The following is a 26,354-nucleotide window of genomic DNA, read 5'->3' on the forward strand; positions in this document are numbered from 1 at the left end:
GTTATTTTTGAAGCGGCCATCTTGGATTGAGTCAGGAAGAATCGGGAACGTCGGGAGAATATCGCGAACTGCGTCGTCTCACTTTACTAGTGCAATGTCGCTGTTGCCTTCGCCTTATAATAAAGGAAAGAAATTAAAAATTTAAAAAGTTTAAAATGAAAGACAGAAGTAGCAATTAGCCACCGGGGGGCGACTTTAGCGTTGTACGTGATGTATGACACATTTAAGTGATTGACAGCTGGTATCGTCCAATGGGAGGATGTTTGGCAACGCGAAAGACGACGTACGTTGAAACAAATCACTTCCTGTGTGCGGTGGCGGCGCACCGGATTGTTCCCGCACTACAACTTCTGTCCTGCGGGTGGAAACCGCGTTCTCGCGTACTGCAGCTTTAATCGAAGATAATTTTCAAAAAACAACAACAACAACAACAACCAAATGTAGCCGATTTATTGTGTTTGGCCTTTGTTTTCAGACGACTGAGCGAACCTCCGGCGTCGCCTTCACGCGCTGCAGTTTATCACTGTCTGACTGATTTAACACACACACACACACACACACACACACACACACACACACACACACACTGAGCCTCCGAGCTGCTGTAAGTGAGGCTGACATGTCGTGTTTCGCTGCTGTGATAGTTTAACATTCCAGCTGTCTGCTCTCTTAGCGCTCGGCCACCTCACGCTTCCCGTCTGCCCGACGGCCTTTCTACGATATTTCCTGCTCGGCCGTCCGTTTGCCGGCGTCTCTGACGACGTCGTGAACGTCCGCAGAACTGCGTCGAGAGCGGCGTTTTTTTTTGAGGTCATCGCCGAGCTCGTCTCGCTGCGCTTTAAAAAACGTGTTCAAATAACAACAACAACAGTGATGGATGTCAGGTGGTGCAAACATCCGTTAGCGTTAAACACAAACCTCGCTTCAGCAAACGCGAACTAATGACGTTATAGCGATCGGCGCTCGATCGACAGGTTCCAGATTTTTCTTCGTAAAAAAAAAAAACAATCGTGAAAACTCGTGTTTACATTCAATCGGGAAAAATACATCGTTTTTGTTTCCGTGTCAGATTAGCACAATAGGGTTCAAGTCGCGGCGGCAGGAACGTAAAACAACACCCGATATCAATCGGCGAAACGATAATAACGTTCTTTAAAATGTTGCTCTACAGCGCCACCGTGTGGTTTAAAAAAAACATTGAAACTTCTGCTGAACTGAACGCTAAAAAAAAAGCGCTAAACTTTAGACATTCTCGTTCTCACGTTAGCACAAAAACGTAAACACCAATAATATACTTGAATGAAATCAATCAAAGTGCACTGTAGCCCCAAAATTAATCCATTTCTCACGATGTGTGTTCAAAAAAATTAATTTACATGTGATTTTTAACGGACATGCAAAAAAAATATAATAATATATATTTAAAGAAATAAAGAATGACCACTACGATCCTTTAATGTAATACCTACTTCTTCAAACCGTACATAATACTGACATACAACTCTAGTCAAAAAGGAGATTATTATAATTATCATTATTGCTAAAAAATATAACAAATTCATCACAGAGCGACGGGAGGCGGCAAAACGCGCTGCCGCGTTTTTATAAAATTAACGTTCGCCGTATTCATTTGGTCAAAGTGTGAAAATAGAGCTTTTGGTCATCGTCAGCCAAATAAACGCGTGATTTTTTTAAAAAAGGGGGCGGGTAGTTTTAGAGTTATTTTCTGAACGAGAGAGGAAATACTGCCCTCGTGTGGACGTCAGGGCTGTCACCTTTTCACCACGGAATTTTGTTATCCGTTCTAAATTTACATTCAAACTTCAAAAATCCCTTTAAAGTAAAAAAAATAATAATTTGTTTTTAATTGTTTAAATGGCATTGACTCACTCATTTCAGCATTAACAGTGTCTTTCGGGCGGTTAGCATAGCCGCTAGCCCTACATGTTAGCTACGCAAACCTTGCTTTTTTCAAAACATTTAATTTTACTTAGTTATACTAAGTTTTATTAACGGCTTAAAAGTGTCCACTTTCAGTTGAATTTCATTGTTAATAAAAAGAAGTAAAAGATACAGGAATAGTGACAACTTGTAACGTTGTTGCTAAGCTACGCAATTTTCTTGTTGTTTTCTTCTTCCTCTGACTTATTAACAGTGAGTTTATGACAATATGAGTGAAGGTAATTGCCTGTTTTTAGCAGGTGCTAAAATCCAGGGTATACTCACTAATTTTAGCATGAAGGGGCTAAAAAAATGCTAAAGTGGACATTAATGACATTAAAGAATCTGATGTGTCGAAGAATTTCACGTTCTACAACGACAAACGGCAAAGTAACGGACAAATCTGCCGACTCATGTGTTAGCTTAGCTGTTAGCTCCGCCCCATTGAAGCTCTACAGACGGGCAGCGTAAAGTGATTAAGCTAGCTTGACTGACAGTAATGCTGTGTTCACACCGTTTACTCAGGGAGCTCCACACGGACGAGAACCGTAGCCTCCAGCTAGCTATCCTTTCACGCGACGAGCAGCTAATTTGACGACTTGCTAGCTCGTATCGAGGACAGGTCAGGCTTCAGAAGCGGTTCTAGAGGAAAAGGTGAAACTGGCCAAGCTGCGTCAAGATTGATTTCCGCAAAGCGTGACAGCCCTGATCGGACGCGAGGGTCAGTTCCAAAAAAGAAAATGGCCGCAAAAACAAACAAAAACAAAAGCGGGTGATTTCGTAGAGTCAACTCTTACCGTAAAGGGGTGTTTGCTTTTCCAAGAGGCAAAGAGTTCGGATATTATTTTCACAGGGACTGACACCGACAAACCACAAACTCCTCCTGGTTAACACCGCGTTAGCTCCCGGCTAAACCGTTAGCCCACTCGCCTGTGGGACAGTTTTAGTTCCAGGAGGTTGAACAAACCTTCGCAAACCTTTCGCCGTTTCTTCGACTTCCTGCACAAAGAAGGTAAAGAGAGAGAGAGCGGAGAGGAAAAACAACGGCAGCTTTAGGAAAAACTGCAGCCTCCAAATCTCGTCCACGTCCGTCCTCCACCGCACACTTTACAGCTGCAGGAATATGGTTTCTCGGTCTTTGACCCGACGCCTCCCGGCTCCTGCTGGACTATTTAAAGATGTTCATTTACAGTTTTTTTATTTTGTCTTTTTTTTGAATTGGCACTTGACAAATAATCAAAATAAATAAATATATAGAGAGAGAAGCCGCTCCCAGTCTGAGGAAAACGTCCCACTCCACGTCCAAGTTCCTTCTTTTTGAAATCGCGGCAGAAACGAGAATCCAGCAGCAGCAGCAGCAGTGTTTGCGTGTGTGTGTCGCTGACAGTGTGTGAACACACACAGTAAAAATCTACACGGGATTACGAGGATGGTTTAGTCCAGCGACAGCAGCGGCTGCATGTTGTCCTCGTCGCTCTTGACTTTGTCCGGTCGTTTGAGGACGCCGGGCTCGACCACAGACTGAGACCTGAGGACACAAATCAACACAACATCAGGTCCATGAAATGTCAGGAAATTGTGAAAAACGGCCATTGTTGTCATTTTTTACGACGTTTTTCATCTCGCAAATTTGATTGGGATTGCTTTAAGTCATGTTTTGGAAATCGTTCTTATTGTTTTTTTACTCCTTGAGGAACAATAAACTAATAATAAAATAAAACACAAGTGACTGATGCTTCTCAAACCTCAAAATGATAACGTCCTCAAAGAAACGTCCAGGGAGATTTGGTTTATTGTCATAAAAATCTGACATCAGATGGTTCAACAGCTAAAGGCCTTTAAATTTAAGGTTTAAGACATTAAAAGACAAACTGGGTAATCAATAAATTGAGCGTTAAACTTGGATTAATGTAGAAGTAGATGAATAAAAGATGAATCAATTAAAAGTTGTAGCCAAAATAATGGATTTTGGTTTATAAATTAGGTATTTAAGCACAGTTATTAATGCTGTCTCACTATTTGGCAAGATGCTGTTACTGCTTACTAGCTATTTATTATACCAATTATAACTATTATTTGAAGTAAGATTACTGTAGTTTTATTTAAGTAGTAATATTTAGGTGTACACCGATGAACCGATGAGATTCTCAGTTCTCACAGTACATGTACTTGTGGGCTCACTATTTGGCAAGATGCTGTTACTGCTTACTAGCTATTTATTATACCAATTATTACTATTAATTGAAGTAATATCACTATAGTATTATTTAAGTAGTAATATTTAGGTGTACACTGATGAGCCGATGAGATTCTCAGGCCTCACAGTACATGTACTTGTGGGCTCACTATTTGGCAAGATGCTGTTACTGCTTACTAGCTATTCATTACACCAATTATTACTATTAATTGAAGTAATATAACTATAGTATTATTTAAGTAGTAATATTTAGGTGTACACTGATAAACCGATGAGATTCTCAGGCCTCACCGTACATGAACATGTGGGCTCACTATTTGGCAAGCAACAAACAAACAGTTGCATGGTTTTTTGTATAATATTGTCAAAATTTGCAACAAAACAATTAACGTGTGATACATAGCAATAAGCGAATTTAGCATTTAGCATATTAGGCCATCATGCAGCACAGTTTCACCCACAGATTTCAAGTGATGAAGTTTGCTGAAATATTTGCATATGACACACAAATATCACGTGACCTGTTACCGTCAGTTCATTTGGAAGTGATTCACGTTTGCCGGGTAATTGTCAGGCGTGTGTTTTGCCTGCAGCGACAGCAGCTGCTGTCGTGACTCGTCGTGTGGAGTCAGTGTCGATGTCACACAGCGGTCGGATTATTCTCCTGTCGTAGTCAATCACGCAGCACGGAGGCCGACGTCAAACACGCTAACGCTAACACATGACGCCGAACAAAACAACGGGACCTGAGCTCAAGATTGACGGCACACAAAAAAACAATGCGTTGCTTTTAAAATCACACATTTATCCCTGTTTAATCAGTTTTGTATTTAACTATATTAATATTATTCATAATATGTTGTTTTCTCTGTAAACCTGACGAAGAAAATGACTTCATCTGAGTCGAGAAGCAAAGTCACGTCATTATTTTTGCTGTTGTCGTTAAATAATGAACTTAACGATCAGGTGAAATCAGTTCCACTACGTTAATCCTCTGCAGCTGAATGAAACATGATAAATGAGTCTGACACACAAATAATCCTGGAGGAGATGATAACATCTACACATTAGCGCCCTGATCATCTCATTTGTTTACTCTAATTATGCAAAGATAACATAATTACTGTGGTAATAAATTCATATTCAGTGGACGCACAAATGCAACATTAGCTTAACGGAAAAAACAATGAGTGAAAATGAGAACTAACTAAGAACTATTTCGGTTTCTTCAGATATAAATTGACAATAAACGCAGTTTTAATTGTACGATGTTGAGCTGCGATCATCGTTCAGACGTAAGAAACAATCGTGCAGATTTTCGTAAACAGTACTGTCGCACTACGATAAAGGCTCAATGGTCTCCCGATCAAAAATCTTCACACGGATGCTAACGTTGTTGCCGTCTTGCATCATAGCTAATGACATTGCTAACTGGCGCCACAGTTAAAGATGACGCTGTTCAGTTGGGGATTGGCTGAAGATGTCGCTAACATGCTGCAGCTAAAGGCGTAGCTGAAGAAGTGCCGATTACGCAGTTGCGGAAGTTGCTAACTTGTGTTCCGGCTGGGGACGTAGCTAGCTTGTGTCGTAACTGGTAACGTAGTTGATGAAGTTGCTAACTTTAATCGCAGCAGATGTCGTTATTGATGAAGTTGCTAACTTGTGTCACAGCTGAGGGCGTAGCTAACTTGGCATGTAGCTGATGATGTCGCTAACTTGAATTCCAGCTAATGACCAGTTGATGAAGTTGCTAAGTTGCGTTCCGGGTGTGGACGTAGCTAGCTTGTGTCGTAACTGGTAACGTAGTTGAAGTGACTGATGATGAAGTTGCTAACTTTAATCGCAGCAGATATCGTTATTGATGAAGTTGCTAACTTGTGTCACAGCTGAGTAAGTAGCTTGAAAGTAGTTGATGACGTAGGGAACGTGCATTGCAGCTAATGACCAGTTGATCAAGTTGCTAACTTGGTATGTAGCTGAAGACGTAGCTGATAAAGTAGTTGATGGCGTAGCTAACTTGGTATGTAGCTGATGACGTAGCTGATGAAGTAGTTGATGGCGTAGCTAACTTGGTATGTAGCTGATGACGCAGCTAATGACCAGTTGATGAAGTTGCTAACTTGGTGTGTAGTTGATGACATATCTGATGAAGTAGTAGACGGCGTAGCTAACTTGTTATGTAGCTGACGACGTAGCTAACTTGCATTGCAGCTAATGACCAGTTGAGACGTTTCTAACTTGCGTTCCAGCTGATGACGTAGCAAACTTCCATCGCAGCAGGTAACTTTATTGAAGAAGTTGCTAACTCGTGTCACAGCTAAGGACTTGTGTCTCAGCCTTCAGTCCAGCAGGTGTCAGCATCGTACAGATTTGTAAGTCTTAAAGCGTTAACACCGACCTCTTCATGGTCTTCGGGGACAGGTTCTTCTCCAGGTCTCTCTCCAGGTCTTGTACGGACAGCGTGTACGACTCCGGACAGTAGTCCGTCTCCTCGTCGTAGGCGTGGTCCAGCAGCGCTCGCGCCCACGTGCCCATGTCGTACGGCGGCATCATCCCACCGAGCTCCGACGGCAGGATCTCAGGGTGGATGAGCTGGTGGAGGCTGTTCAGGTTGTTGCCGTGCATGAAGATCTGCGCGCGGAGGGAAGACGGAGAGCAAGTTAGCATCGCAACGTTAGCATCGCGGCGTTGGGAGGGTGACGATGATTTTATGACGTTATTGACTCACCCTCTTCCTGGTCTTGTCTTTGAGGAAGGGTCGTATGACGGTGTAGAGAGCGTGGATGTACCACGGCTGGTTCACAAAGTGAATTCCTCCAAATCGGGCAGGAAAACTGTCCTAGAAACACAAACAAACAAACAAACAAACAGGTCAATACGGATAAGCTTATTCACTGTGCAGCAGCAAAAAGAGACGGTTACAGCGAGAAATTCGAAAATTCTCTCGGTAGCGCATGGCGCATTTCCATGACAACTGAGCGGAAAAAGATGGCCGTGATGTCATGTTTACGTGACGCGTAAGGCACCGTTTACCGGTTAGCTCCATTAGCGCCGTTAGCTGATGATGTAGCTAACTTGAATTCCAGCTAATGACCAGTTGATGGAGTTGCTAACTTGCGTTCCAGCTGAGGACGTAGTTAACTTGGTATGTAGCTGATGACATCGCTGATGAAGTAGGTGATGGCGCAGCTAACTTGGTATGTAGCTGATGATGTAGCTAACTTGTCCTAACTAAACTGTTCTAGAAACACAAACAAACAAACAAACAGGTCAATACGGATTAGCTCATTCACTGTGCGACAGCAAAAAGAGATGGTTACAGCAAGAAATTCAAAAATGCTCTTGGTTTAAAATTAGTGCTGGGCCCATTAACACGCTAACGGCGCCAATGTTAGCGCATGGCGCATTTATATGACAAGTGGCCCAGAAAAAGATGGCCGTGATGTGATGTTTACGTGACGCGTAAGGCACCGTTTACCAGTTAGCTCCATTAGCGCCGTTAGCAAATTCACAACTTTTCAGCAAACTTTCTTAAATGGTCTTAAACAACGACCTGACTGAACTACGGAAGCCCAAGAGAAGCGGCGGCCGTAAGAAGTTAAAGAAATCGTGACCTCATGGAACTTCCCATCGTCGTGACAAACGCTAATGGCGTTAAACTCTCCTGTGTTTCATCACACATAACAAAGAGAAGAGCGAGCGGAGAGGATTTTTCCAGCGGATGAAGAATTACCTCGGTGACTTCACGCTCCCTTTTCATTAGATTAGTTTTGCAAATGGGCTCTAATCTCGTCGTGAAAAGGAAATGGTTCGGTCTATTTTGGCGAACGGCGCCCGAGGGAAATGAGTCCTTGTTGGTGCAGGTTAGTGCGCAGACAGAGACTGAGATTCACAGGACCATGGATGCAATTATCCTAATTACCCTGTGTGTGTGTGTGTGTGTGTGTGTGTGTGTGTGTGTGTGTGTGTGTGTGTGTGTGTGTGTGTGTGTGTGTGTGTGTGTGTGTGTGTGTGCGTGCGATGACTCAGCGTTCTGATAAAACAGCTGGCTGATGAAAACGGCTCAGACGGAGATTAACGTAGGGATTATGGTCATTTAAATGCGTAACGCTCTGTGTTCACGTGAATGTTTCAAGTCTGATTTTAGTCGGACTAAGGCAATAAGTCGACTAAAATCAAGCTAGTCTTAGTCAGACTAATATACCTGGATAATTCATAGTCTGATTACTCCTGCATGTATATGCTTAGTCGGACTGGAGTCGGACTAGAGTTGGACTGGAGTTGGACTGGAGTTGGACTGGAGTTGGACTAAAGTTAGACTGGAGTTGGACTGGAGTTGGACTAAAGTTAGACTGGAGTTGGACTGAGGTTGGACTGAAGTTGGATTGGAGTCGGACTGAAGTTGGTCTTGAGTCGGACTAGTCGGACTGGATTTGGACTGGAGTTGGACTAAAGTTAGACTGGAGTTGGACTAAAGTTAGACTGGAGTTGGACTGGAGTCGGACTGGAGTTGGACTAAAGTTAGACTGGAGTTGGACTGAAGTTGGACTAAAGTTAGACTGGAGTTGAACTGGAGTTGAACTGGAGTTGGACTGAAGTTGGACTGGAGTCGGACTGGAGTTGGACTAAAGTTAGACTGGAGTTGGTCTTGAGTCGGACTAGAGTCGGACTGGAGTCGGACTGGAGTCGGACTGGAGTCGGACTAAAGTTGGACTGGAGTTGGACTGGATTTGACTGGAGTTGGACTGGAGTTGGACTGGATTTGGACTGAAGTTGGACTAAAGTTAGACTGGAGTTGGACTGGAGTTGGACTGGAGTTGGACTGGTCGGACTGAAGTCGGACTGTAGTCGGACTGTAGTCGGTATGGAGTTGGACTGGAGTTGGACTGGAGTTGGACTGGAGTTGGACTGGAGTTGGACTGGAGTTGGACTGGAGTTGGACTGGGCATTCTGCACATGCACCAAAATGTGGAGAGAGAGCCAGTTTTGGATTTAAAATCGGATTGGAGTTAAATTTTGGACGACAGAGTTTAGTATGCAGTAACTGCAGGAGAATCAGTCAAAAACATGATTTAATACCCAAAAAAAAGAGTTCAAAGTAACGACAGATTAACGCTAACAGGACATGACGACAATTTTCACAAATCTCATATAAAAAACAATGACAGAAGAAATGAGAAACTTCAGTCTTTTCTGTCATGTTTGGCTTCCAGGTGGTAAATGTGGATCCTCGACAGGAGGTTATTTTTGGATTCTGCAGGTCGATCGCTCGCTGCAGAGAGAGAGAGAGCGTTTTCATTTACAGCAAAAGGTTTGACGGGAATTAAAGACGACGGCGGACAAGAAGAAGTCTGTCGGCAACAACAACAACAGCAACAACAGCAGCAGAGAGACAAACGTCATAAACAAGAGGACACGCATCACTGATTCAAACCTCCATCAAATGGAAAAAGTCGCCAGAAGAAGAAGAAGAAGAAGAATAAAGCACTGGAGTGCTTTATTCTTCTTCTTCTTCTTTCAGGATATAAAGTGTAGCCCGGAGAGATGATGCAGTACAAAAGAACGTCCTGAAGTGAAGTCGAATAAAAGACTGGGAATCAACAGTGAATCTTCACAGTGAACGACAGGAAAACTCTGCTGAAAATCATTCTTCGAACATTTTAACGTCCAGAACGTTTATGATTCTTGTCTTTCTACGTTTGTTCTCTGTCTTTTAACTGATGCAACATGTGTGGGATCAGTGAAGACTAATCTAATCTAATCTAATATAATCTATTCTAGTCTAGTCTAATCTAATGTAGTCTAGTCTAATCTATTGTGTCTAGTCTAATCTATTCTTATCTAATGTAGTCTAGCCTATTCTATTCTAATCTAATCTAATCTAATGTAGTCTAGTGGAATCTAGTCTAATTTAATCTAGTCTAGTCCAGTCTAATCTAATGTAGTCTAGTCTAATCTATTCTAATCTAATGTAGCCTATTCTATTCTATTCTATTCTATTCTAATCTAATGTAGTCTAGTGGAATCTAGTCTAATCTAATCTAATCTAGTCTAGTCTAATCTATTCTATTCTATTCTAATCTAATCTAATTTAATCTAATGTAGTCTAGTCTAATCTATTCTATTCTATTCTATTCTAATCTAATCTAATCTAATCTAATGTAGTCTAGTATAATCTAGTCTAATTTAATCTAGTCTGATCTAGTCCAGTCTAACCTAATCTAGTCTAATCTAATCAAAGTAAGTGGAGTCGCCCCCTGATGGTAATTCTAGAGAATACATGTTTCAACGATGTTTCAATCAAATTTCACCAAAGTCACAACATGGTTGATTTGTGATATTTGTTCAAGTCAAAATTGTTTTGTTATTTTTATTTTTATTTTATTTTTTATTTTGTTTTATTTTGTTGTACGGCGACCTTGAGTGTCTTGAAAGGCGCCTTAAATATAATGCATTATTATTATTATTATTATTAAAATGTGATAAATGATCATTTTCAGATTAACATTGTTCCACGTTATTCAGTTAAAATGTGTCGTTCAAATGAAAACAAGAGTTTTTAAAAAATCAAACATTCACTTTCTTTCTTTCTTTCTTTCTTTCTTTCTTTCTTTCTTTCTTTCTTTCTTTCTTCACGTTTGTTTTCTACAAATGAACTCAAGTCTCTTCTTTTTCTTCTTCTAAATCGTCGTCGTCTGGACCAGATTAAATAAAACATCACACATTTGTCTTAGATTTACACGATTATTTAAGAACAGCTGCTCACACACACACACACACACACACACACACACACACACACACACACACACACACACACACATGCAGCCCATCTGGAGGAGAGGGCAGAGCAGGATCGCACGGAAGGACGACATGTTGCCGTGGCAACGTAGGGGGGGCTGTAGTGGGAGTGAGGAGGAGGAGGAGGAGGAAGCATATTGTATGTGTGAGTGGCATCAGCATCAGCATCAGCAGCAGAAACAGCAGCAGTTGATATAGAAGACGCTCAAACGTCAGGACACAATTGTACTTTAGAGGAATTTCGTGAATAAAACGGAGTTGATTTTGGACTCAGTTTTGATTCAGATGTTAATTTTCTGTGATTTGTTGAACGTCTGTGGTGAACAATGATGGAGTGACTGAGCAGAGGGAGGAGGGGGAGGGGAGGATGATAGAGAGAGAGGGGGAGAGAGAGAGAGAGAGAGAGAGAGAGAGAGAGAGAGAGAGAGAGAGAGAGAGAGGGGGAGAGAGAGAGAGAGAGAGGGGGAGGGTGAAGAAAAGTGAGGACAGAAGGACGAGGAGACGGAGACCACAGCAGAAACTCAAATATGTATATATGTATATATATATATATATATATATATATATATATATATATATATATATATATATATATATATATATGATGTGGATTCTCTTTTAATCTGAGTTTATAATCCGTTTGATACGTCATCACAGCCACTTCATCTTCTGACCAGACCATAATAATCTAGACATAATGTCATGTAAATGTGGCTCAGGCTCCTCCTTCAGTTCAGAGAGAAAACTTCAGAATAAAGAAAAGAAAAGAGGAACTAAAGTTTTTTCACTTTTTTTTTTTTTTCTCTATGAAGTTTTATTCAATAAGTCAGTAAAAAAAAAATCCCTTTGTCTGATTCAGCATTTTTCAAATAAAAAAATAACTGAAAAATAACTTATTTCATAAATATACGTCTGATTATGTAAAAGATGTAAAACAGCTGCTGATAATCTGTAAATACTCAGGATTATGATATCAGACATGAAAAAGTTCCTTCATCATAACAAAAGATTCATTTGAACCCAGGATTTTTTTTCCTTTAAAGTTTTAAAAGAACATCCTAAAATGTAAAGTCTCGCAGACTTAGATCCTTAATCCCTTCAAACCACTGTAATCTGGAGGATTAAGACTGGATGAGTTTGAATCATAGATGTTCTCACCTCCTCTGTTTTTATTAATCTCATCTCTCTTTATTCTCAGAGCCTGCACTGAATTAACAGAACAGTCTGTGGACGCGAGGACGTCCTCTCTGCGTCAGGACGCGAGGACGTCCTCTCTGAACTCGTCAAAATACGAGGACGTCCTCTCTGAACTCGTCAAAATACGAGGACGTCCTCTCTGAACTCGTCAAAATACGAGGACGTCCTCTCTGAACTCGTCAAAATACGAGGACGTCCTCTCTGAACTCGTCAGGACGTGAGGACGTCCTCTCAGAACTCGTCAGGACGCGAGGACGTCCTCTCTGTGTCAGGACGTGAGGACGTCCTCTCTGCGTCAGGATGCGAGGACGTCCTTTCTGAACTCACCAAGAAACGAGGACGTCCTCTCTGAACTCGCCATGATACGAGGACGTCCTCTCTGAACTCACCAATATACGAGAACGTCCTCTCTGCGTCAGGACGCGAGGACGTCCTCTCTGAACTCACCAAGAAACGAGGACGTCCTCTCTGAACTCGCCATGATACGAGGACGTCCTCTCTGAACTCACCAAGATAAGAGGATGTCCTCTCTGAACACGTAAAGATACGAGGATGTCCTCTCTGAACACGTAAAGATACGAGGACGTCCTCTCTGAACTCACCAAGATACGAGGACGTCCTCTCTGAACTTGTCAAGACACGAGGACGTCCTCTCTGCGTCAGGACGCGAGGACGTCCTCTCTGCGTCAGGACACGAGGACGTCCTCTCTGAACTCACCATGATACGAGGACGTCCTCTCTGAACTGGTTAGATTTTCAGGAATAAGAATCAGATCAGATTAGAATATTTGACAGCGCGTTTGCTCTGTGACAGATTATTTAAACGAGGCTCAGCGAGACGTCCACGCTCACACTGACAATCCCATAATACTCTAAACAAGACGTCTTCACTGAGCGGACGGGGACGCTTGAGACGAAGAACGATTCAGTCACAGAGAGCGTTTCATCACACGGATACTTCTGAGGACTGGACTGGACTGTCCACAGAGACTGGACTGGACTGTCCCCAGAGACTGGACTGGACTGTCCACAGAAACTGGACTGTCCACAGAGACTGGACTGGACTGTCCCCAAAGACTGGACTGGACTGTTCACATAGACTGGACTGGACTGTCCACAGAGACTGGACTGGACTGTCCCCAGAGACTGGACTGGACTGTCCACAGAGACTGGACTGTCCACAGAGACTGGACTGGACTGTCCCCAGAGACTGGACTGGACTGTCCCCAAAGACTGGACTGGACTATCCACAGAGACTGGACTGGACTGTCCCCAAAGACTGGACTGGACTATCCACAGAGACTGGACTGGACTGTCCCCAAAGACTGGACTGGACTGTCCACAGAGACTGGACTGGACTGTCCACAGAGACTGGACTGGACTGTCCCCAAAGACTGGACTGGACTATCCATAGAGACTGGACTGTCCCCAAAGACTAGACTGGACTGTCCACAGAGACTGGACTGGACTGTCCACAGAGACTGGACTGGACTGTCCCCAAAGACTGGACTGGACTATCCACAGAGACTGGACTGTCCCCAAAGACTGGACTGGACTATCCACAGAGACTGGACTGTCCACAGAAACTGGACTGGACTGTTTAAGTTTGAATGATTTCTTTGTTTTACGCAGCAAAGAAACCGGAGAATATCCAGATAAATAAAAGTGTTCACACTGTGCTGCTGTTTTCACATGTTTCCTCTGAGGAGAATCGATGAAATCAGCTCTGTGATAATTAAAGTAAAATATTAATATTATAATTAGAACTTTTCATCATCGAGTCAAAAATAGGGCAACGAGAGCCTGAAGGTGAACAGGTAACAGCAGCAGCAGCAGCAGCAGCAGCAGCAGCAGCAGCAGTGACTCAGGACTCGGCATAAAGAGCTTCCATCAATAATTCAGGCTCTAATCTGTGTCTGGAGAGCACACACACACACACACACACACACACACACACACACACACACACACACACACACACACACACACACACATATGGTGTGGTCACCGTGATGCACCAGTTTGATTTATATTCCCCCACATTTCTTTTTTTTTTTTTTGTCCTCTGACAGTGAAGGAGCTCAACTCTGCGCTGACACAGCAGAAAAATCATGTTTACAGGAAGTGGACGAGGAAGAGGAAGAGGAAAAAATATCAACGTCTGTGCAGGAAAAACGATATCATGTCTGTTTACGTGTGTTTTGTTTCAGTTGTGCTGCATTTTTTAAGTAAGAGCGTGAGTAAAGTTGAGAAGTAAAGTAAAGACTTTCTTCTCAAAAACGAAAAGTATCTCGGAATGACTTGAAATTTACCATCATAATAGTCGGCATCGCCCTGAACAAGGATCTGTTGAAAATATTTGCAAATCTCTTAAGGAATAATTTTAATGAATTTTTGAAATTCAGGAAATCATCCATTTGCCCTGATGCACTTTGCAAATCTCTTCAGGAATAATTTTAACACTAATAAACAGACCGCTCCAATGTTTATTATTATTTATAATCTTCATTGTCTTCCCCTGCAGGACTAATAAAGCACTACGTGATCTCATCTTAAAACCATTTCCTTGTAATTGATTCATAATCGACTCGTCACGCGCTTGATAAACTGGGATTAAAATGTGAAGAATAAATAACTAAGTGTTGACGGACACGTGAATGAAAACAGCCCATAATTACACTGTCATTTCTCAGCTGATTAAATAAATAAATAAATAAAAGCCGGGGGGTGAATTCAGTGAGGGTTTAAAGATTGACAGCGACAGTTTTCTGTCACTTCTCAAACCGCGCCGCATCTCACTCAACTCTTTCCCCCTGGAAACACTTCCTGTCACGTTTCTCTTTGACTGATGGAGCGCGGCGCAAAAATTGCTAGCGGAGGACGAATTCTCTCTGAGGTCTTTTTCTTTTCCTCCTGTAAATCACTTCACTGATGAAGACTGAGAGCAGCGCGGCGAGGCTTCAACGCCTCAAAAAAAAAACACTAAACACACAAAATAAATCCGTCCGTCCATTTTCTACGACTGTATCCTCCACAAGAGGAGCACTGGAGCCAATCCCGGCTGACGTACGGGGAGAAAGGCGGAGTCACAAATACAGGAAATGATCATTCGCTAGCTAGGGGCCTCGATTCCAAGGTTACTCTAGGTCAGGAAAACTAGCGCTTAAATAGCGTTAAAAAAGACGACTAACAAAGTGAATCGTGTGTTTTACGAAATCAATTGAAATTGTTAGCTTAGTTTTCTTCTACGGCTTTATCCTCCACATGAGGGTCACAGGGGGCGCTGGAGCCAATCCCTGCTGACGAAAGGCGGAGTCACAAATACGGGAAACGATCATTCTCTCACAGTTACGATAAATTTAGAGTTTGCTATGTTATTTTTGAGGGGGGGGGACTTTTGGAGGATGTGGAGAACCAAAGGATGCTAGCACGTGGGCCTCGAATCCAAGGTTACTATAGTTCACGAAAACTAGCTCAATAACGTTAATAAAAGACGACTAATTGAAACTGAATTTACACAATTAACTGAAATTGGAGCGAAAAGTTAGCTTAGTTTTCCTCTACGGCTTTATCCTCCACATGAGGGTCACATGGGGGCGCTGGTGCAAACTCCAGCTAGCACGCTAGCAAGGAGGCCTTGATTTCAAGGTTACTATCGTGTGTTTTTAAGTAATCAACTGAAATTGGAACGAAAATTAGTTAATTAGTCAAGTTAGCTAATTAATTTTTGTCTACGGCTGTATCCTCCACATGAGGGTCACATGGGGGCGCTGGTGCCAATCCCAGCTGACAAAAGGCAGAGTCACAAATACAGGAAACACTCATTCACTCAAAGATACAATCAATTGAAAGTTTGCTATGTAATTTTTTGGAAGGGACGCCGGAGAACCCGGAGAGAACCCAACGAGCTTCAAAGGACGCTAGCACGGAGGGCTTAATTCCAAGGTTACTGTCGTTCATGAAAACTAGCGCAACAGGTTTTCCAGTTTCCTCCCAAAGTCCAAAAACATGCAGATTTGGGGATTAGGTCCCTGTTATATATTGAGATTTGCTAAATGTTGGAGATTAACGCACGTTTTCAGGGATTTTTTAAGTCTTTTTAACTGACATTTTAGCATCAGCTCAGCTCACTTAGGAACCTCTAAAAAAGATTTTAAAAAATGACACTAGGTTCTATTCCTGATGGAAAAGCAAAAAAACACATTTATCTTTGTGAATGAAAACAGATTAAATCTCTTTTATCTGTTAAATTAAGGCTGGCGTGACTCAATAAATAACAGATTTTTTTAGTTTTAGTTTTAATTGCATTTTTGGAACGCGTCCCGACTTTTATGGAAATGTGTTTGTTGTGTTTTTTGTTTTTTTTTTCAACACAAACGAACCCTGTGACACGACGGTCGAGATAAAAACCAGAAAAACAAGTGAACAAAAGGAAAACCGACGACTGTTTTCTCTGCTGTTTCTGCATCGTCCGTCTGCTAAAGCAGTCGTGAATTCAGAGCGGAAAACATCGATATGGTCTTTCATTTGTCTTAAAGAAGCTCGACGTGTTCATACAGAGGAGGAGGAAGAGGAGGAAGAGGAGGAGGAGGAAGAGGAGGAGGTTGTTTTATTTTCCTGCCGCTGTCAGAGAACTCATGTACGTCAGGGTTGAGTAAAACTCAGGCTGTTTTCTCTCCTCAGCTCTGACAGGAAACAGAAAAACGTCTTTGTCGTGGGTGAAGCGTGTGGAGGTAAATATTGAAACTCATGTTTGGATTTTTTAACAATAAACAGAAAAAACCGAAGAATCTTTTCTTCAATTAAGAAAAAAAAGTCATAATATTATGAGAATAAAGCCATAAACGCTGAGCTTCACACAGACTTTTTGGTCTGGTTTCATCTGTTGCTATTTGATAAGAATTCAATAATGACAGAAAAATCTCATAATATTACGACTTTTTTTTACTTTTATAATCTGTCGTAGCAAACGCCTGCAAACATCGAGCTAACGGCTAGCTTTTCTCGCTAGGGCGGACAACCTAAAAAAATCTCATGCTTGACCTTAACCATAACTAGTCAATGCTTTTAATAATTGTATTGAATCACAACAGAAAATAATTTAAAATCTGCGACAGAAACAGACTCAAAGATGTGCAGCATCTGCCAAGACAGGTTGTGGTGAAAGGAGACTTAGAACAATGGGAATTAGAATAAAAACAAAGCTAGTTCTGGTCATAGCGTGAAACTGCCGTGACGTTGAAAACACCAGGTTCTCTCTCTCTGCTGGAGAAGCTAAATAAAGAGCGTCTGACCTGCAGCCCCTCGATGGCCAGTCGCAGCATGCTCGGCGTTAGCTTGGACGCCTGCTTGAAGGTGAAGTTGCTCCAGTCGATGATGAGGATGAAGCCGTTGACCTGCAGCTCGGGATCCTCGATCATAGACTCCAGCGAGAGCAGGATGGCTCGCAGTATGTCCACAAAGGTGTATCTGAGGGGGGAAGACATGCAAATGTCATCAGTGTTCTTCTCTTCTCTGTGGGGAGATACCTGTACCTTTGAAACTGGTACAAAATGGACTTAACTGGTATAAAATGGACTTAAACTGGTACAAAGTAGATTTAAGTGGTATAAAATGGACAAACGTGTACAAAAGTGGACATTAACTGGTATAAAAAATAGAAAAGCTAGTACAAAATGGATTTAAATTGGTATAAAAATGGACTAACTAGTACAACATGGACAGACTAGTACAAAAAAGAATTAATCTGGTATAAAAATGGACTTAAACTGGTTCAAAATTAACAAACTAGTACAAAATGAACGTAACTGGTATAAAAATTGACTAACTAGTACACAATGGACTTAATCTGGTACAAAATGGACAAACTAGTACAAAATTAACCTAAACTGGTATAAAAATGGACTAACTGGTACACAATGGACTTAATCTGGTACAAAATGGACAAACTAGTACAAAATTAACCTAAACTGGTATAAAAATGGACTTAAACTGGTACAAAATGGGCTTAAACTAGTACAAAATGGACAAACTAGTACAAAATTAACCCAAACTGGTATAAAAAATGGACTTAAACTGGTACAAAATGGGCTTAAACTAGTATAAAATTGACTTAATCTGGTATAAAAATGGAGTAATTAGTACAAAATGGACTTACTCTGGTATAAAATGGACTTAAACTGGTACAAAATGGAGAAACTAGTACAAAATTAACCTAAACTGGTATAGAAATGGACTTAAACTGGTATAAAAATGGACTAACTAGTACAAGATGAACCTAAACTGGTATAACAATGGACTTAAACTGGGGCAAAAAGGACCTCAACTGGTATAAAAATGGGCAAACTAGTACAAAATGGACAAACCGGTATAAAAATGGATTTAAATTGGTATAAAAATGGACTAACTAGTACAACATGGACAGACTAGTACAAAAAAGAATTAATCTGGTATAAAAATTGACTTAAACTGGTTCAAAATGAACAAACTAGTACAAAATGAACCTAAACTGGTATAAAAATGGACTAACTAATACACAATGGACTTAATCTGGTACAAAATGGACAAACTAGTACAAAATTAACCCAAACTGGTATAAAAATGGACTTAAACTGGTACAAAATGGGCTTAAACTAGTACAAAATGGACAAACTAGTACAAAATTAACCCAAACTGGTATAAAAAATGGACTTAAACTGGTACAAAATGGGCTTAAACTAGTATAAAATGGACTTAATCTGGTATAAAAATGGAGTAATTAGTACAAAATGGATTTAAACTGGAACAAAATGCACTTAACTGGTACAAAATGAACCTAAACTGGTTCAAAAATGGACTTAAACTAGAACAAAATGGACTTAAACTGGTATAAAAAATGGACCAAAAAGTACAAAATGGATTGAAACTGGTACAAAATGGATTTAACTGGTCCAAAGATCTACAAAGTAGTACAAAATGAACCTAAACTGGTACAAAATGAACCTTAACTAGAACAAAATGAACCTAAACTGGTATAAAAAGGGCTTAAACTGGTACAGTTGGCCTTTAAAAGGTTTCTGCCCACAGTGACGATCATGTGTGACCCTCATCAGAGTGATCATCTCCCATCATCTCCCATCATCTCCTCAGACTCTTCATCACCTGCTCTGGTCCCAGTTGGCTGCAAACAGGACCAGTATCTTCCTGCCGTGTCGGTCCATGTTGGAGAGGACGCCGGGGAAACCGTCCTTCAGCGCCTGCTTGATCCCGGGGTCTGTGGCCTTCAGGTTCTTGAACATGTCCAGGTTCTGCTGCCGATACTCAAAGTACTGCGCCAGCAGGCGGAACGCCTCGAAGTGGTTGAACTTCCTCGCCCGGAGGAACCTGAGGATGAAGGCGTCGTCCGTCCTGAGGAACCCGATGTCCGGCCGCGTGATGATCATGTCCCGCACCTCCTGGATGTCCTGGTGCAGGGTCTCCGGGTTCTCCTTCAGCTCCACTTTGGCCTTCTCCAGCGTCTCTGGAGAGAGACCGGCCTGCAGGTGAGTCATCTTCTGCAGGAGGACACGAGAGTTTGCTTTTCCAGAAGAAGAAGAAGAAATAAATTATTTAGTTTCCTCAGATCAGGAGAAGACTTCAGATGAAGGCCTGAAGCTCCTGATGATGATGATGATGATGATGATGATGCTCTGTAATCCACACTCTGCTGAAGCTCCTCCTGTCAAACATCTTCACCTGCAAAAAAAAAAATTAAAAAATAATCCACTTCCACCTGATTTTTTTTTTTTATCTTCTTCTTCTTTTGTTTTGCTTTAGTTTTCCTTTCAGGCTGCGCGTGCAACCTGCTGATCCGCGCGGCCTGAGCTCACACAGCCGCCGCTTCCTCTTCGTCGTCCCTCCATCATCATCATCCTCATCTTCATCCTCCTCATCCTCCTCTGTGGCACAATGACGACGACACCATCACCTCTCTCTCTCTCTCTCTCTCTCTCTCTCTCTCTCTCTCTCTCTCTGCTCGCGGCGGACAGGCAATAATGCGGCACGAGCCTGCAGCACCTGCTACATCACCATCATCATCATCTTCATCTTCATCATCATCATCATGATTCCTCCTCCGTCACCGCGAATGGAGTCAGATGCGTGTGTCCTCGCGCATCAGTCTCTGGGTGTGGATTATTTTTTTATATATATAAATATATAAATCCAGCAGAAGAAGAATTATCCCGCGAGGTTTTCTCCTCCTATTCTTTCTCTTTCTGGCCTGAAGAGTCTTTTTTTGGGAGACTGGAGGAGGAGGAGGTGGAGGAGGAGGTGGAGGAGAGGATTATCGTCTGCTCCTCCTCCTGCTGCCGTCTGTTCACTGGGAAAGTGACTGACAACGAGAGAGAGAGAGAGAGAGAGAGAGAGCGGGGGAAGGGAGGAGGAGGAGGAGGAGGGAGATGAAGAGGCAACAGATATGTGTTTTAAAAAGAGAGAGAGCGAAAGGGAGGGAGGAGGGACAATGGATGGATGAAGGATGGAGGAGGAGAAAAAAAGAGCTGGGTCAAAGGGTGAATTCAGGGTGGAGTCAGTGATTTTTTAGTCTGAGGCAAATAAATAAATAAATGAATGAATAAAAATAGATTGATCAGCCTTTTCTGTCTTTGTCTTAAAGGACCAGTCCACTGAAACACACACACACACACACACATTCTTGTACTTGCTGCATACTGAGGACCAGCATTTCCACTTGATAAATCAACACAATTACAAATATCTACTTCATGAATTACATCTACAAAGAACTACTGGTTGCAGTACCATAAAATGTCTGCAGGTGGAGCCCCAGAGCAAAAAGGGCTGGAAAACTTTTTCGATTTTATTGTATTTTTTAAATTTTTGGTCCAACATTTACAAAAACGTCATACTATACTATGTCGACCAAAATTTAAAAAAGAATTTGACACAATTTTTGGTCCAAAATTTGTCAAAAATGTCATTCTATACTATGTCGTCCAAAATTTGAAAAAAAAAATGTACCCAAAATTTTTGGTCCAAAATTAAAAAAAAAAATTGGTCCAAAATTAGAAAAAAAAAATTTGGTCGAAAATTTCTAAAAAGAAATTTGGTCGAAAATTTCTAAAAAAAAAATTTGGTCGAAAATTTGAAAAAAAAAATTTGGTGCAAAATTTGAAAAAAAAAATTTGGTGCAAAATTTGAAAAAAAAAAATTTGGTCCAAAATTTGAAAAAAAAATTTGGTGCAAAATTTGATCCAAAATTTGAATTAAAAAAATTGGTCCAAAATTTGAAAAAAACAATTTGGTCCAAAATTTAAAAAAAAAATTATGGTCCAAAATTTGAGAAAAAGTCGTCCAAAATTAAATTTCTTGACAAATTGAGTATAGCATGTTATAGCAACCTAAGGAAGTGATTTCAATTAAAACAAAGTGAGGACCGGCCAAAATGTCCTCACTCCGTAAAAATGACCTCACTTTGTTGGTTTCAAACCCTCACTGGTCCTCAGTATGCTGCAAGTACAAGAACACACACACACACACACACACACACACGGTTAATGGTGTTTTATCTTTAAAGCAGCACTATGTGAGCTTCTGTCTGTGTGAGCTCATGTATACAAGTGTGTTGGTCCTCACAAAGACACATATACAAGAACACACACACTCCTGCCAAAGTGATGATGATGATGATGATGATGATGATGATGATGATGATGATGAATGGGTTAATATGTAAAGGCTGAATTCATGTCTTAAAAACATTAAATCAAAATCAAAACTCATCACTAATTCTTCTCTGGCTCTTTTCTAATCTCTCTGAACACTTGTGAGAAATCAGATTATAAGATTATACTTTATCTTTATTATTATTATTATTGTTGTTAAAAAGTCAAAGGTGTGAAATAGCGAGCGTGAGTTTAGAAACAGAAGAGAATATAAATAAATAGATTTGAAAAGACAAAGAAAAAGTGTGTATACATATATATATATATATATATATATGTATATATATGTATATATGTATGTATATAGGTATAGTGATATAATCTGTGTGGTCAGAGCGGATTAACAGTTCAGACTAAATCTGAATAAAGGAGGTAAAACAGAGAGTAAGAGGAGGATGATGATGGTGATGGTGATGAAGATGATGATGAAGATGATGATGATGAAGATGATGATGATGATGATGGTGATGGTGATGAAGATGATGATGAAGATGATGATGATGAAGATGATGATGCAGCCTTCTTCACTGTTTATCATCTGACGACTGAACAACAGACGACAAAAGGTAAAACAAACATCTATTATCTAATCTAATAAATAAATCTAATTAAAACATATTTTAATAATTTTTTTTTTTTAAGTTTAACCCATTAACCAAAAAAACAAACAACAACACAATTTTAAAGTAGTAAATATATGAATAATTATTAATAATGACATATAATGGATCAGTGTCACTTTAATATAACATTTAAAATGAGTTACATCAGAATGTGTAAATATCTCTTCACATGTTAATTCAGTCAATGATTAAACAAATAAAATATATATAAATAATAAATATAAATCAAATCAAAGAGAAAAAGGAGGCAGTGAAAACAAACTGAAGTCATACATACCAAGAGACAGTGGCGCCCTCTGCTGGTCAACGTCACGTCATTACAACCAAGAGTCTCCAAACATCAGCAGCGGTCAGTACTGCTCAATGACCAGCAGGGGGCAGCAACAACACAACAATGAAGTTAAAGTTTTCCTGCGATTTCAGGCCAAATCAAAGTTGTTTCCATGGTAACACAGAGAGCTTTTTTATATACTTGGATTTAATTAATTTCTCATGTATGAATAGGAGTTTTTTAAGATATATGAATGCACATTTAATTCATAATCTTCAGATTTAACACATAATCTGCAGAACGTGTGGATTAAAAATGAGGATTTTTTTTTTTTCATCTTTTCCGTCGTTTCTCCAGAGGACGATGGAGCACGAGGTCAGTGTTGATCAGGTGGAATAAGAGGGGTGTAACCCCTGCTGTGATCAGAGCCAGGCCACGCCCCCTGGTCCCCCTCTGACTCCTCCCACCTTTAAAAAAAAAAAACCTGGCTCTGGTCAAACCCACTGACCCTCTCTCTCTCTCTCTCTCTCTCTCTCTCTCTCTCTCTCTCTCTTATTGTCTTTTATTGTGGCGGTCTCGCTCCACACTACACTGTATATGCTAATTTAAAATAAGAGCAGTAACCTTTCAAAATAAGAGTAAAAAGTTAAAATAAAGTTGACATTTAGTCTCTGACGTCGTCAAAATAGTTTGAACTGCTGTTTCCGACTGGAAAGTGAAGTTTGTAAACCACTCACTCTCCCGCACCAAACCCCATAGAGAAAACCAGTGATTTTAGCTCACAGGGACACAGGAGCTGCTGGTCTACCGCTGCCTCGTGTGGTCACTTTGTGTCACTAAAGGTAGACCCGAACGAAGGATTTTAAAAGCCGAATTCACATAATGATAGATTTGAACTTAGTGATGGAGTCAGAAGTGGATCAACGACTCCTGTGTGTTGTGATGTTTAAAAAAAGAGCTAAAATCACTGATTTTCTCTATGGGGTTTGGTGTGGGAGCGTGAGCGGTTTATAAACTGCAGTTTCCTGTTGGTAAAGTCTGTCCAACAGTGAGATAAAGACGTGAACACGTTCTAAAGATGTCGTAGACTTGATCTGACGTGCGTTTTATAGACTGAGGCTTTGGTTAAGGCGTTAAAATCAGTTTTTCCGTGTGTAGCTGCTGGAAAAACCAAACCCCATAGAGAAAATCAGCGATTTTAGCTCACGGGGGAAACGGGAGCTGCTGGTCTACTGCTGCCTCGTGTGGTCACTTTGTGTCACTGTGTTAAATCTGAATGAAGGATTTTAAAAGCCGAATTCACAAAATGACAGATTTGAACTCAGAACTTCAGTGAATCAACGACTCCTGTGTTGTGATGTTAAAAAAAGCTAAAATCACTGATTTTCTCTATGGGGTTTGGTTAAAGCAAATAAATTGAATTTTTAGCTTAAAACAACGTCCGTCACTTTGTGGTTTATTAACGAGACTTTTGTTATAAACGGCAGAATTCCTTCCAGAACTCTCGTCCATCATGGCTGACATGGTTTGGACCCATTGACAGAGTCACACAATCGGGTCTTTGTGTGGCGACACAATGGCGTCGCTGCAGTGGGAAACGTGTGACTGGTGTTAGAGGCTGAGAGAGCGAGGGTTTGAGGCCAGGAGGCGGAGTCTGTTCACACACATTTACACATGCATCATCCTCATCATCATCACCATCATCATCATCATCATCATCATCATCATCAGACAGACAGACGGGGGCGGAGCTTTGCTCTCTGCTTTCACTTCCTCCTCCACAACCACTTTTTTTACAAATGTTTACATTTGAAATACAGAAGAACCTGAAACTGTTGATAACTGTTATCATCTATGACGTATATGTGTATATGTATATGTATATATGTATATGTATGTGTGTCACTATAGACGTATATGTGTATGTGTATGTATATGTATATGTGTCACTATAGACATATATGTGTATATGTACATGTACATGTATAAGTGTCACTATAGACGTGTATGTGTCACTCATTTAACAGTCATTTACTTATAAAACGGGAAGTTTACTCACGTTACTGTCATTGAGTAGTTTTTGTGTACTTTTTGTCATTGAAGTGCTGTACTTTTACTACATTTAAAATCACATTTGTTGAGGACAGCTGAGGACAGGTGAATGATGGGGACAGGTGAACAATGAGGACAGGTGAATGATGGGGACAGGTGAACGATGAGGACCGTTAAGGACAGGTGAATGATGAGGACAGTTGAGGACAGGTAAATGATGAGGACAGGTGAACAATGAGGACAGGTGAATGATGAGGACAGGTGAACGATGAGGACAGTTGAGGACAGGTAAATGATGAGGACAGGTGAACAATGAGGACAGGTGAATGATGAGGACAGTTGAGGACAGGTAAATGAAGAGAACATGTGAATGACAAGGACAGTTGAGGACAGACGAACAATGAGGACAGGTGAACGATGAGAACATGTGAATGCTGAGGACAGGTGAATGATGAGGACCGTTAAGGACAGGTAAATGATGAGGACAGTTGAGGACAGGTAAATGATGAGGACAGGTGAACGATGAGGACAGGTAAATGATGAGGACAGGTGAATGATGAGGACAGGTGAATGATGAGGACAGGTAAATGATTAGGACAGGTGAGTGATGAGGACATTTGAGGACAGGTGAATGATTAGGACATTTGAGGACAGGTGAATGATGAGGACAGGTGAATGATGAGGACAGGTGAATGATGAGGACATTTGAGGACAGGTGAATGATTAGGACATTTGAGGACAGGTGAATGATGAGGACAGGTGAATGATGAGGACAGGTGAATGATGAGGACAGTTGAGCACAGGTAAATGATGAGGACAGTTGAGGACAGTTGTACGATGAGGACAGGTGAATGATGAGAACATGTGAATGATGAGGACAGGTGAACGATGAAGACAGTTGAGGACAGGTGAACCATGAGGACAGGTGAACAATGAGGACAGGTGAATGATGAGGACATGTGAACGTTGAGGAAAGTTGAGGACAGGTGAATTCCCTTGTCATTTTTGCACAACAGAATCCTCTGAGTGAATTGCAGAACAAAATAAAATATTTTTAGTACATTTTTAGATCAGAATACTTATACTTGTACTTCGGTCAAATTGTAAATAGTAGTACTTTAACTTGAGCAGAATATTGCAGTAGTTTGTTCGTCTAATCCAATAAGAATTTGTTAAAAAAAAAACGTTTTTCTTCTTCTTTTGTTCTGCTGCTCTTTTTCTTTTCTTTTGTTTAGTTTTTTTCAGGATGGACCATCGTACAAAACTTGGATCGGCCACCGTGTCGGGGAGTGATGTCATCGGCTCGGAGCGACGTGATTGGCCGCGGGAGCAACTGCCTATGGTGGGACCACGAGAGGTTTGAGGGAGTAAAGTAAAATGTACTCACACACACACACACACACACACACACACTCATGAAGGAGTCCATTCATGCTCGCTGACAAATTACTACTGAAGCGTGAGAATAAAGAGTGGAACCCCCCCCCCTCCTAAGCCCCCCCCCCCCAAGCCCCCCCCGGCCCCCCCGCCCTCCTCAGCCCCCCCCCCCCTGTGTCTCTCTCTATTATGAG

General features: G+C 41.1%; 1 protein-coding gene across 1 annotated transcript; it reads right to left on the reverse strand.

Moving 5' to 3' along the window:
* Window positions 1-3,375: 3,375 nt before the first annotated feature.
* clvs2 (clavesin 2) lies at window positions 3,376-19,665 on the reverse strand (the record flags this gene model as incomplete). The annotated part of the gene is made up of 5 exons (XM_083898956.1): window positions 3,376-3,469; window positions 6,537-6,769; window positions 6,867-6,977; window positions 17,431-17,605; window positions 19,277-19,665. 5 exons carry the CDS (start codon window positions 19,663-19,665, stop codon window positions 3,376-3,378), a joined length of 1,002 nt encoding a protein of 333 aa, XP_083755082.1.
* Window positions 19,666-26,354: the final 6,689 nt, after the last annotated feature.

The sequence above is a fragment of the Microchirus variegatus genome (genome assembly GCF_963457635.1).
Source record: "Microchirus variegatus genome assembly, chromosome: 12".
NCBI classification, from domain to species: domain Eukaryota; kingdom Metazoa; phylum Chordata; class Actinopteri; order Pleuronectiformes; family Soleidae; genus Microchirus; species Microchirus variegatus.